Source organism: Mus pahari, chromosome 1 (assembly GCF_900095145.1).
Source record: "Mus pahari chromosome 1, PAHARI_EIJ_v1.1, whole genome shotgun sequence".
NCBI lineage: Eukaryota > Metazoa > Chordata > Mammalia > Rodentia > Muridae > Mus > Mus pahari.
The window spans coordinates 3,795,204-3,808,521 of record NC_034590.1 but is presented as its reverse complement, the minus strand read 5'-3'; the positions used below and the strand labels follow the sequence as shown (position 1 = coordinate 3,808,521).

Sequence of the window (13,318 nt, the reverse complement as noted above, 5' to 3'; positions counted from 1 at the left end):
CCCCTCCCCACACACAATCAGGAAGAAAGGGGTCAGAGTTCAGGGGACAACAAACAAGATAAGGGAGCAACGAGATGGCTCAAAGGCAAATTCCTTTTGTTGTTGTTGCTGTTGTTGTTGAGACAGGGTCTCAGAATGTAGCCCACGCTGGCCTCAGCCTCATAGCAATCCTCCTGCCTCAACTTCCTGAATGCTGGGATTACAGTCACATGCCAACACATCCTGTTTACAGACTAACTCTTCCTTCTTTAGGTCCCATCCAGACGAGACATCATGCACGTCCACTGCCCGTGGCTCCTCCTGATTCTAGGTAAGTGCTGGGGCCCAGGCTGGTAGCTGGGTCTGGAGGTATGGCACTGGAGGGGAACTGTGGGAGGCAGTGTGCACAGAGACTTGTGCTCCTGCTCCACTGTGTGTCTCCCCAGTGTCTCCCTCTCCTACTTCCAGTGGAAGTTCTCATCCCTCAGTCACAACTTCTGACTAGCATTGTGGCCTTTAGGACACGCGGCTTCGACTCCGCACACCTCAGCAAATGAATGGACTGTTGACCGTCCCCAAACCCTCTTCGCCTGGGAGGGAGCCTGCATCTGGATTCCTTGCAAGTACAAAACTCCACTACCCAAGGCACGTTTGGAAAACATCCTCCTTTTTCAGAACTATGAGTTTGACAAGGCCACCAAGGAATTCAAAGGAACTGTCCTGTACAACGCCACAAAGCCTGAGAAGAGCCCAGAGCCTGAGCTGTACCTTTCTAAGCAAGGGAGAGTAACATTTCTGGGGAACAGAATAAGCAATTGTACCCTGAAAATCCACCCGATACGTGCCAATGACAGTGGGGAGCTGGGGTTGAGGATGACCGCAGGGACTGAACGATGGATGGAGCACATTCACCTCAATGTTTCCGGTAAGGAATGGGGAGAGACAATCAACTGTTCTAGCAGTGGCAAAAAGGGACCTGCTCATGGTTAGATCTCAAACCCTGGGGCAAACAACCAAGGCGCCCATTTAACGTAGTAAAGTGAGCCTGGCGAAGGTTCTCCCAGCATCCCTCAGTCCCTGCCTAGTACAGAGAATGGCTGGCACCTGGCCCCCATTCTCTACCCCAACCCCCCAGCCCTGGAGCCAGGCTGCCCCTCCTCCAGGCTCTTCCCTATATAATGCAGCCATCTGGGTAGCCCGCCCTCTTTTCCTTTAGCTCTCTTCCTTGGCTGCTGCACCTGCTTCCCCTCTCGAACCCTTCCTCACCTGGCTCAGGGTCAGGTCCACTCTGGACTCTCCCAGATGTTCCTGCCTCTGGCTATGTTCTCCCTTTTATCTACAATATATTTTCTCCTCCACCACACCTAGGAGCAATCATGTTCTTTCCTTTTTATTTCTCCTTTTCATTTGCTCACCAAATAGGAGGCTTTGATGCACACACACACACACTCGCTCACACACTCACACTCTCACACACTCACACTCACACACTCACACGCACTCACTCACACACTCACACACTCACACTCTCACACACACTCACACACTCACACACACTCACTCACACACTCTCTCACACACACAGCCAACTACAGCATGAGCAAAGGTCCTACCTCAGGCTTCTCTCCTTAGTTTGGAATCCGTTGTCTGGGCTCACAGGTTTTCTGAAGCTTTCCAAAGCAGAGAGAGGTCTGGATTTTCAAATCTCTCAGTGTGTTACTGACCAAATTCTTTTAGGCTAGAGGAGAGCATAGGGCTCAGACATGACCCCTAACGACAGCCAGGGGCCTCTGCCCTAGACAGACATCACTCCACACTAGAGCTGTCCGTGCTGTGCCTCTTGATGTCACATCATCTGTCGGCTGGTCTAGTGTGGTGGAGATTTGAGCCCAGGGCCTCAGGATCACCCCCACTAAAGGAATGTTGTGCTTGGCTGACTCTAAGTCTGAGGCTGACAAACAAACACATGCCACCAATGATACATGGAGAATTAAACCAATCAATCAATCAAATCAAATCACCCTGGGTGATCCTGAGGCCATTAGCAACATAATGGAAGGAGAAAGTGAGAAACAAAGTCAATGTTAGACACAATTTCCCAGCGGGCTTGTGTTCCCAAGGCCTTCTAGAGTAGTCGAACTGACTAAAGAAAGGCTAGCCTTGAAGAGCTTCTTCTGGGGTCACATGGGAGAGGATGCCTGAAGTCATGGGTGGACAGCCAGTCTGTGTCCCATCTCCAGCAAGCAGGCCTCTCTCTTCTTTCCCCTTAGAGAAACCGCTTCAACCTTACATCCAGATGCCATCAGAAATCCGGGAATCCCAAAGTGTCACTCTGACCTGTGGACTGAATTTCACCTGCTTTGGGTATGACATCCACTTGCAGTGGTTCCTGGGAGATTCTGAGGTCACCTCCGCCACCTCTTCTGTCACCTCCTCCGTTAAGAATGTCTATACAGAGAGCAAGTTCACCTTCCAACCAAACTGGAAGCACCATGGAAAGAGCGTGACGTGCCAAGTCCAGCACTCCTCCAAAGTGCTCTCTGAGAGCACTGTGCGTCTGGATGTTAAGTGTGAGTCTCTGGGAGGGAAGGATGCCACCTGGCACCTTCTTCCTAAATCCCGTTGAGTTTTACCCAGGGCGGGAAGAGCCTGTGTCCACTGAAGGTTCAGCTGTCAGTCACCTGTTTCTGGGTGGCACAAGCTCTCCACACTGTCTCTTCTGTTAGCCCTGTGTCTCAAGACAGATTCATTTTAGCCTCTGCCTTGACCTGAACATTAAGGAAACCTAGTTAAGTGTGGAAATGCAGGCCTGGAATCGGGCACTCAGGGGGCCAAGGCAGGGGATCTCCAGATTGAGACAAGCTTGGATCACAGAGTAAAACACTGTCGTCTCAAAAACTAAGGGCTAGAGATGTACCTCAGTGGTGTGGTGCTTGCTTAGCACTTGTGAGACCCTGGGCTAACCTCCAGCATCAATCAATCAATCCATCAATCAGCCAATCAATCAATCCTGAAGCCACAGCATGCTTTGAGGATCATCTCCTTAGGGTTCATTGTTCTCCATACATGTAAGTTTTCACATCATTATTTTATGCTTCATTCACCCATTCATTCATCCACTGAATGAATATTTATGGTGGGGCCTGGCATAGTGCTACATACGTTTAAACCCAGCACTCATGAGGCAGAAGTAGGTGGAGCTCTGTGAGTTTGAGGTTAGCCTGGTCTACATAGTGAGTTCTAAGCCAATCAGACCCTTTTTTTTTTTTTTAAAGATTTATTGTTATATGTAAGTACACTGTAGCTGTCTTCAGACACACCAGAAGAGGGCATCAGATCTCATTATGAATGGTTGTGAGCCACCATGTGGTTGCTGGGATTTGAACTCGGACCTTTGGAAGAGCAGTCAGTGCTCTTAACCACTGAGTCATTTCACCAGCCCGATCAGACCCTATCTTAAAACAAACACCCAAGCCTGTGAATTGATTGGGTGCCAGTCTTGTCTTGAATGCCAGCTTAGGCTGAGCACACAGGTTCTGCCTGTGTGGATTAACAGTTGCAATGGAGTAGACACATAAGAAACACAGAACAGGCTGGGCGTGGTGGCACACGCTTTTAATCCCAGCACTTGGGAGGCAGAGGCAGGAGGATCTCTGAGTTCAAGGCCAGCCTGGTCTACAGAGTGAGTTCCAAGACAGCCAAGGCTACACAGAGAAACCGTTTTGAAAAAAACAAAAAAACAAAAAACAAAAAACAAACAAATTTATTTAATTTATTCAATTTTAAAAGACTTTTAAGTTTTTATTTGTATGTGTATGAGTGTTTTGCCTGAATGTATGCCGGTGCACGGATCTCAAGAATGGTGTTTGTGGAGCCCAGAAGAGGATGTTGGATGCTCTGGAACTGGAGTTACAGACAGCTGTGAGCCTCCTTGTAGATGCTGGAAACTCCAGTCCTCTGGAAGAGCAACCTGTGCTCTTAACTGCTGAGCCATCTCTCTAGTCCCAATATATATATTCTTTAAGTACTTAGGAAAGATAGTGCAATGGTTTAGAGCCGTTACTGCTCTTGCAGAGGACCTGAATTCAACTCATAGCACCCACACCAGGCAGCTGAGAACCTCTAGGAGCTGTCTCTCCACAGGATCTGAGGCCTTTAGTCCCTCTGATACACACACACATACACACACACACACACACACACACACACAAAGAAAAGAAAACAAACTTTTTTTTTTAAAGTATTTGCCTTACGAGAATGAGGACTTGAGTTTGAACCCCAGAGCTCACATTTTAAACGTTGAATGTAAGCAGTGTGTAGTGTAATCCCAGCACTCAGGAGGCAGAGGCAGGCGGATTTGAGTTCAAGGCCAGTCTGGTCTACAGAGTGAGTTCCAGGACAGCCAGGGCTACACGGAGAAACTCGTCCGGAAGAACAAAAAGCCAACAAAAGAAAACAAAACAAAAGTTGGGTGCGGTGGCGTTTGCTTGTTGTCTCAGCCGTGGGGAGGCAGATCCAGGTGAATCCGTGGGCTGGTCTAATAGAGCTCCAGGTCAGCTAGAGACCTGGTCTCAAAAAATGTGAAAACAAGATGAACGGTTTCTGAATCACAACACCCATGGTTGTCCTCTGACCATAGTCACCTGCGCACTCGCGTGTGCGCACAAATACCTCAAAACAGTAAAAAGGAGGCGGGTGATTGGAAGGATAGAGACTCATGTGAGGGAGGTGCAGACCTCAGCTGACATGATAGAGAGCAGGCAGAAGTTCCCATGGAGAGGAAGAAACAAGCACAAAGGTCCTGAGGGGGAGTATCATGTACCCCCGGCAGTGGTCGAGAACCAGAGAAGAGTGTGGGTCAAGCCTGAACCTTTTGAGCTAAGAGCCGAAGGAAGTTGAGAGGGCTGGTCCCCTGGGCTGTACAAGCCCAGTGGATAGACTGCTTCAGTGCCAGTCCTTGACGATGCTAAGGATACTCGGGGTGCTGGCAGAGACAACGAGGGTAGGGGACAGGAGAAGTGAGAGCAGGCTGACAAGTGAGGGGCTGGGGCAGTCACCTGGGTGGACAGAGGAACCACAGATGTGCGTGCTACTGCTGTCGGAATAACAGTGCAGCCACCGAGCACATTCCCTGTGCTCTCCACAACTGCTTCTCGTTCCCTGCAGATACCCCGAAGCTGGAGATCAAGGTCAATCCCACAGAGGTGGAAGAGGAGAACTCTGTGACCATGACATGCCAGGTGAACAACAGCAACCCGAAAATCAGTACGGTGGCGGTGTCTTGGTTCAAGGATGGGCGCCTCCTAGAGGATCGGGAACAGGAACAGGAACAGGAACAACAGATGTCCAAGCTAACTCTGCACTCGGTGACCAAGGACATGAGCGGCAGATACCATTGCCAGGCTTCCAACGACATAGGCCCAGGACGGTCGGAAGAAGTGGAACTCACCGTGCACTGTGAGTTTCCTTGAAGCTGGTGAGGGAGGTGCGGAGTTAGCAGGGTCCTCAGAGGATTATACCAGAGGGTCAGGTGGCTGCCTGCCCACGTTAGCAGGCTCTGCTCACCTGTCCCGTGGCCATACATTCTTTCAGATGCTCCAGAGCCCTCCCGGGTTCACATCTACCCTTCCCCCGCTGAAGAGGGACAGTCAGTAGAGCTGGTTTGTGAGTCACTGGCCAGTCCGAGTGCAACAAGCTACACCTGGTATCACAACAGGAAACACGTACCTGGAGACACCCAAGAGAAGCTTCGGATCCCTCAGGTCTCCCTGTGGCATGCTGGGAATTACTCTTGCTTGGCAGAGAACCGTCTGGGTCGTGGACAGATAGACCAGGAAGCTAAGCTGGATGTCCATTGTGAGCGGCCAACTGACTTCTGGGTTTTGGAGGAAAGAGGGAAATAGAGAAGGCAGGCAAATAGGGTGTAGGAGTGAGGGGTTGTGGGAGTGAGGAGGTGTAGCGGGTGTTAGGTGTGTTGGGGTGTAGGGGTATAGGGAGTGATGGGTGTGGAGTGTGGGGTGTAGGGAGTGATGGGAGTGGGGGTGAGGGGGCGTGGGATATAGGGAGTGATAGGTGTGGGGCTATAGGAGGTGAGGGAATACAGGGAGTGTTGGGTGTGGGGGTGAGGGCGTGTAGGGGGTGTAGGATGAGGGGGTGGGAGGGGGTTGGGAAGACAAGCAACCAGGCACCTGGAGCTTCACAGCTGCATTCTAGACAGTGACCATGAGCCTCAGCTTATGGCACTTACTTAGTAGATGTTTGTTGAATGAATGAGTCTCACCAGCCTGTTGGCCCAGATCTGTCATCCCAGCTACTCGGGAAGCTGAAGGATCACAAACCTGAGGCCTGTCTGGGCTGCAGAATAAGTTCAAGGTCAGCCTAGGCAACTTTACTAGTCTTACTAGACTGGCTCAAAAGTAGAAAGAGGACCAGAGATGTAGCTCAATGACAGAATATGACCTACAGTATACCAGTAAGGGACTCAGCAACCAAACACTAGTCTGGAATCCCCCAGTGAGGAGCTGAGGGCGAGGCTCAGTGGTAGAGCCCCTGCTTAAAATCCCCCAGAGAGAAGCTGGGGGGTGTGGCTCCACTGGTAGAATGCTTAGCACACATACAGCTCTGAATTCATCCAGCCCTGCACAAAAGAAACAAATGTAGTGCCACGTACCCGAAATCTCAACACTTAAGACACAAGGCAGGAGGATCGTAAATTCAAGGTCATCTTGGCTCCATAGCAAGTTTGAGGCCTGCCTGGGCGATGTGAGGCATGGAGACTTAACATTTGTAGGCAACGGGTGAGGCCCTAAAGAAGTCCTGAGAGATCTGAGAGCCAGAGGGACCGTCTCGCCATTCTGCCCCACTGTTTGGTGTTCCTCGGCACAGCTCAGCTTGCTTTGGAGATGTTTCCAAGATAGAGACGTAGCTAGTGGCTTGAATACAGACAGGGCCACCCATACTCTGAACATCTGGACAGCAGTACCTAAGTATCGCACCACTGGCTGCTCTAAGGGTATTCTTTGGGAGGATTCTAGGTGCCCAACTTGATATGGGCCTACAGGCCACTGTCACACAGCTTTAAACAACATGAGCTCCGGCAGTGTGCTTCACAACTGCAAGAGGGAACAGGAGAGGATGCATTCAGGGACAATGTGAAAAGGTTCTGTGAAAGCCAGCCTTGCAACTAGCCCAGGGTGGTGCAAGTCAGCCTTTTTGGCTATTCAGGGGCTATTCAAGTTCAAGGCTGACCTGTGCAAATTAAGAAGACCATGATTCAAAAAGAAAAGGTTAAAAAGAAAAAACATGTTAGGGCTATTGATGTAGTTCAGTGGTAGAGCTCTTGACTAGCCTGTGTAAGACCTCGTGTGTGGTCTCTGGTGCTTGCAAAGGGAAAGAAAAGTAATCATTCTTTACATGCCTCTCCATTCTACCCTAAGATGCTCCCAAGGCTGTGACCACAGTGATTCGGAGCTCCACACCAATTCGGGAAGGAGACAGTGTGACCCTGGTCTGTAGGTACAACTCCAGCAATCCAGAGGTCACCTCCTACAAATGGAGCCCCCAAGGTTCTGGGAGTGAACTCAAACCCGGAGTGCTGAGGATTCAGAAAGTGACATGGGATTCCATGCCTGTCAGCTGTGCTGCCTGCAACTACAAGTGTTCGTGGGCCTCCCCTGTCAGCCTGAATGTCCACTGTGAGTGACAGGGGTGTCCAGGAGGTGATCACATTGAGATCTGTGGGTGGGAGAGTGGGGGGAGGGGATGGGAACCTGGACCACAGGCCAAAAGAGAGGGTCGAGGGAGGACACACAGGGCTCAGCGCCAAGGAGACAGGAAGTCCTAATCAAGGGCACAGGAAGCTTTGGGGACATCAAGAAGGGAAGAGAGCCAAAACATCACCTGAGGCTGTGGCCTTGCAGACGCTCCCAGAGCTGTGAAGGTACTGAAGGTAAGCCCCGCATCAGAGATCCGCGCTGGGCAGCGTGTCCTCCTCCAATGCGACTTCTCAGGGAGCCACCCAGCAGAGGTCCGCTTCTTCTGGAAGAAGAATGGGAGTCTTGTGCAGGAAGGGAGAGACCTGAGCTTCAGCTCCATCTCTCCAGAAGATTCTGGAAACTATAACTGCATGGTCAACAACTCCATCGGAGAGACCTTGTCACAGGCCTGGAGCCTCCAAGTGCTGTGTGAGTGGCTGGAGCTGGGGCCTAAATGGGAAGATGGCGAGGTGACCTGCTGCCCCGGCCTGACTTGACGTCTCCTTTACAGACGCTCCTCGGAGGCTGCGTGTATCCATCAGCCCTGGGGACCGTGTGATGGAGGGGAAGAAGGCCACCTTGTCCTGTGAGAGTGATGCCAACCCGCCCATCTTTCAGTACACCTGGTTTGACTCCAGTGGCCAAGACCTCCACTCCTCAGGCCAGAAACTGAGACTGGAACCCCTACAGGTCCAACACACGGGTTCCTACCGCTGCCAAGGGACCAATGGGATAGGCACAGGAGATTCACCGCCCAGCACCCTCACTGTCTACTGTAAGTTCCCCCTGCTGTCTTCCCTTGGGTCCCTCCCCTGTCCCGGGAGCTGCAGTCCCTTCCCTCTTCCTTCTCCTGTTTCTAGCTCCTGCGACATACCCTGTGACCTGAGTGGAAAGTTCCCTGCTCTACCAGCCCGTCTTCCTCCTTTCTTCTACACGCCAATCTCGCCCTTGATGGATGAGACCCTTATTTCTTGTGCTTTTGATTTTTTTTTTTTTGATTTTGGTTTTATTTTGTTCTACTTTTGCTTTTCAAGGAAGGGTTTCCCTGTGCAGTTCTGGCTGTCTGTCCCAGAACTTGGTCTGTAGACCAGGCTGGTCACAAACTCACAGCCTGGCTCTGCCTCCCAAGTTCTGTGACTAAAGGTGTTCACCACCGCCGCCCAGTTAAGATCCTTATTTCTTTTCTTTTGATTTTTAAAGATTTATTTATTATTATTATTCATAAGTACACTGTAGCTGTCTTCAGATGCACCAGAACAGGGTGTCAGATCTCATTATGGGTGGTTGTGAGCCACCATGTGGTTGCTGGGATTTGAACTCAGGACCTTTGGAAGAGCAGTCAGTGCTCTTACCTGCTGAGCTATCTTGCCAGCCCAAGATCATTATTTCTTATCTTTTGATATTTTAGTGTTTTAAACAAGATAATACCAGCATATGGTTTTTAAAAAAATCTTTTCAAGCACAAAAAGGAAGCTGAACAGGGCCTTGAGAGACTGGAGTGGCGATACCATGGGAAGGCCAGTGCCAGCCTAGGCTATGTAGAAAAACAAAACAAAAGAACCCTATCTCCTGGGCTGGAGAGATGGCTCAGTGGGTAAGAGCATTGACAGCTCTTCCAGAGGTCCTGAGTTCAATTCCCAGCAACCACATGGTGGCTCACAACCATCTGTAATGAGATCTTCTTCTTCTTTTTGTTTTGTTTTGTTTTTCGAGACAGGGTTTCTCTGTATAGCCTTGGCTGTCCTGGAGCTCACTTTGTAGACCAGGCTGGCCTCGAACTCAGAAATCTGCCTGTCTCTGCCTCCCAAATGCTGGGATTAAAGGCGGGTGCCACCACCACTCGGCTTGTAATGAGATCTGATGCCCTCTTCTGATGTGTCTGAAGACAACTACAGTGTACTTACATATAATAAATAAATCTTAAAAAAAAAAAAAAAAAAGAACCCCATCTCCCTTTCCTACAAAACCCACACACACTTTTTTATTTGTTTGAGATAAGGGTCTTGCTATGCAGCCCAGGTTGGCCTTGAACTCCAGGCTCAGCCTCCTGAGTATGGGGATTACAGATAGAAGTAACCATGCCCAGTTTGTGCTTGCCTCTTTCAAATGACGGTAGCCCATCCCATCTCCCTAGCACCTCTTCAAGGTAGAGATGTACTGAAACCCTTGCTGTGGACACACCTGCAAGGACAAGCCAGGGACCAGGCTTGTGTTGGAGCGGAGTCTGCCTGGGCACACTTTAAGCTTTGACTGTCTGATCAAACTGCTCTCAGGGTTGCATGGCAGCAACCAACTCAAGGGTCACAGGCTTTCTGTGAGAGCTTGCTATGGAGTAGCTCTTGCTAGAGGCAAAGATTTGTCTCTTGTTGCCTATCTGCGATGGGAAGACAGGGACTACTTCTCCATCCCCTTCTCCATCACTCTCCCACATGCAGAGGAGATCTGCAGGCAAGAAGGACCAGGCTTCATGAAGGGAGAAGGACAGAATGCGCTCTCTCTCTCTCTCTCTCTCTCTCTCTCTCTCTCTCTCTCTCTCTCTCTCTCTNTGTGTGTGTGTGTGTGTGTGTGTGTGTGTGTGTGTTCATAAAGCAGAGTGGGCCTGTTCACCTTCCTCCACCAGACAGTCCAGAGACCATCGGCAAGCGGGTCGCCTTGGGACTAGGGATCTGCCTGGCTATCTGCACCTTGGCCATCTGGGGGATGAAAATCCAGAAAAAGTGAGCCCTGTCTGCTGCCCCTCCTCTTCCTGCCCCCTCCCCACAGCCCACAGCCCGCCAGATCGTCCCCACCTGCCCTCACAAACCCCTTGATCCTTAGGTGGAAGCAAAACCGCAGCCAGCAGGGGCTTCAGGAAAATTCCAGTGGCCAGAGCTTTTTCGTGAGGAACAAAAAGGTAAAATGAGAGGAAGATGAGACCCAGGGTAGCCCTTGGAGACAACAGATGAGAAAAGGGCTTGAGGACACACGGGCATCTGCAGTCTCAGTGCTATAGAAGACGAGGCAGGGGAATGGCCGGTTTGAGGCCAGCCTGGCTTCTCTAGTACATTGTTAAGATCCTGTTGGGAAAAAAAGAAAAAGAAAAGAAAAACCTCCAGGGAATTGTTGGGGTCAAAGGCCAGGGGCAAGGCATGGGGTCAGAGAAGAGAGACATAGCTTCAACTTTGCATCTTCCAGGCTAGAAGGACCCCTCTTTCAGAAGGCCCCCAATCCCAGGGATGCTACAATCCGGCGATGGATGACACCATTAGTTATGCCATCTTGCACTTTCCAGAGAGTGACACACGCAGCGCTGGGTACGGAGGGTACTGGAGTTTGGTAGCTAACTCCCGAGGGGCGTGGGAGGAAAACCATATGTCCTAGTCTGCCCTCTTTGTGCCGGGCCTGTACCATGCTCCACCATACATGTTCGCTCATTCCCTCATTCTTGCTGCATGACAAGGTAACAGGCCTCAGGAGGGATGTGTGTCTTTAGTTCAGAAGCTGGTGTCCAGAGCCAGGCTGCATGGCGGGTTGACTGTGTTGTGATACATTCACACAGCCATTTTCATTAGCTGCTGCTGTGGTGCTGGGCGCAGAGAAGTCCTCCCCTAAGGGGCTGGGGTTGAAGTGCTGCTGGGAAAGCTCATGTGTAGCCATCTCCTCTCTCTCAGAGATGCGGGGACCCCAGCAACACAGGGTCCTCCTCCAAAGAACAGCAACTCGGTCACTTACTCGGTGCTACAGATGCGGCCTATGGTAAGAGGGCAGAGCTATGGAAGGCTGGGGTCTCAGCTGAGAGCCGGTCACTGGACACACAGACAGTGAAGTTGGGAATGGTGGCAGACTTAAGTCTATTTTCCATTGCTGTAATTGAATACGTAAGACCCGGTGTTTATAATGGAAAGAAGCTTATTTCGCAGCTGGGGCATATGCCACAGAGAACCCAGCTCCCTAAAACAGTCTCTGCCTTGATTATCTATTAAGCCATCAATATGGTCACCTCCCATAGACCCCACAGTTTGTACATTGGGGACCTAGCAGGAGAAGGCTTGAAAGGGAATGGAGGAAGGCTGGTCACCCTGGCCTGCCTCACCTTCGTGTGCTTTGCAGGACGATTATGAGAATGTGAATCCGAGCTGCCCAGAGGATGACAGCATCCATTACTCAGAGCTGGTTCAGTTTGGGGATGGTAAGCGGCCCCAGGCGAAGGAAGACGTAGACTATGTGACCCTCAAGCACTGAGGTGGGTAACAGCTGCAGTGTCAGGTTCTGGAGCCTAAAGAAGACAACTTCTTCAGCTGGGCATGCACTCAGGTGTGCACGTGGCGCAGGCCTTTAATGCCAACACTTGGGAGGCAGAGGCAGGCGGATTTCTGAGTTCGAGGCCAGCCTGGTCTACAGAGTTAGTTCCAGGACAGTCAAGGTTTTTTTTAAGGAAACCCTGTCTCAAAAAAAACAAAACAAAACGAACAAACAAACAAAAACCAACCTGTGTCTGGCCAGACCTAGCCAGCCTTCTCTGTATTGGCGATGCACACATTGTGCGGCGTCTGCTTCTCCAACCCCAGGCACCCACCACCCACCACCATCCGCTCCATCCTGTGCCTCACTCACTCCAGCTGAATGTGTTCCGGTTGTAATCATCACTGACATTTCTTCTTCTCTGACCCCTTGATACTCCACCCCATTCACTAATCTTATTACCCACTTTCTGGCTCTGGAGAGAAATCCCCAGGAAGGACAGAAATAAGGAAGCAAGAGGCACTGTCCCCAGCTGGCTTTTCTCCTACAAAGATGTTGGACCTTCTGTGGAGATGGTGCTTTCCCTTGGGGGTCCTGGACACTGAGCAGACAGAACGGCATGGACATATATATAATTCAATAAGTGCTTCCTATTAAAAGTGGTGCAGCTGTCACATGAACTCTTTTGTATTGGTGATTGATCATACTGGAAACTTGGAGATGGGAATGGCCTCTTGGAGCCTGGAGGGAGGGGAAAAGACTCGGGGTAATCTCATTGTCAGATCAGTCCCTAGGGGCACCATTGTCTCACAGTGTTGGTATTGAACTTAGGGCTTCATGCATGCCAGCTGTGATGGTTTGAATATGCTTGGCCTAGGGAGTGGTAATATTAGGAGGTGTGGCCTTGTAGGAGTAGGTGTGTCATTGTGGGCATGGGCTTTAGCCAGTCTTCTAGCAGCCTTCTCCTAGCACATGAAGATGTAGAACTCTCAGCTCCTCCTGCACCATGTCAACCTGGATGCTGCCATCCTCCTGCCTTGATGATAATGGACTAAACATCTGAACCTGTAAGCCAGCCCTAACTGAATGTCCTTATAAGCATTGCCTTGGTCATAGTGTCTGTTCACAGCAGTAAAACCCTAAGACACTACGTAAATACTCCAGAGTCACATCTTCCTCACTTGAAGTAGGCAGATGCTCTGCCACTGAGCCACACCCTTTGCCCCCTCACTGATTCTAGGCAGGGGCTCTACCACTGAGCCACACCCGCAGCCCCTCACTGGGGAATTCTAGGCAGGGGCTCTACCACTGAGCCACACCCCCAGCCCCTCACTGGGGAATTCTAGGCAGGGGCTCTACCACTG

At 50.6% G+C, this 13,318-nt stretch overlaps 1 protein-coding gene across 1 annotated transcript; it reads left to right on the top strand.

Moving 5' to 3' along the window:
• The first annotated feature begins 272 nt into the window (after positions 1 to 272).
• On the top strand, positions 273 to 11,990 carry Cd22 (CD22 molecule). Its single transcript, XM_021209478.1, has 13 exons — positions 273 to 310; positions 500 to 904; positions 2,250 to 2,549; positions 5,146 to 5,436; positions 5,572 to 5,835; positions 7,416 to 7,673; positions 7,899 to 8,162; positions 8,245 to 8,508; positions 10,354 to 10,450; positions 10,551 to 10,626; positions 10,908 to 11,026; positions 11,384 to 11,468; positions 11,823 to 11,990. Exons 1-13 carry the CDS (start codon positions 274 to 276, stop codon positions 11,952 to 11,954), a joined length of 2,592 nt encoding a protein of 863 aa, XP_021065137.1. The 5' UTR covers position 273; the 3' UTR covers positions 11,955 to 11,990.
• Positions 11,991 to 13,318: the final 1,328 nt, after the last annotated feature.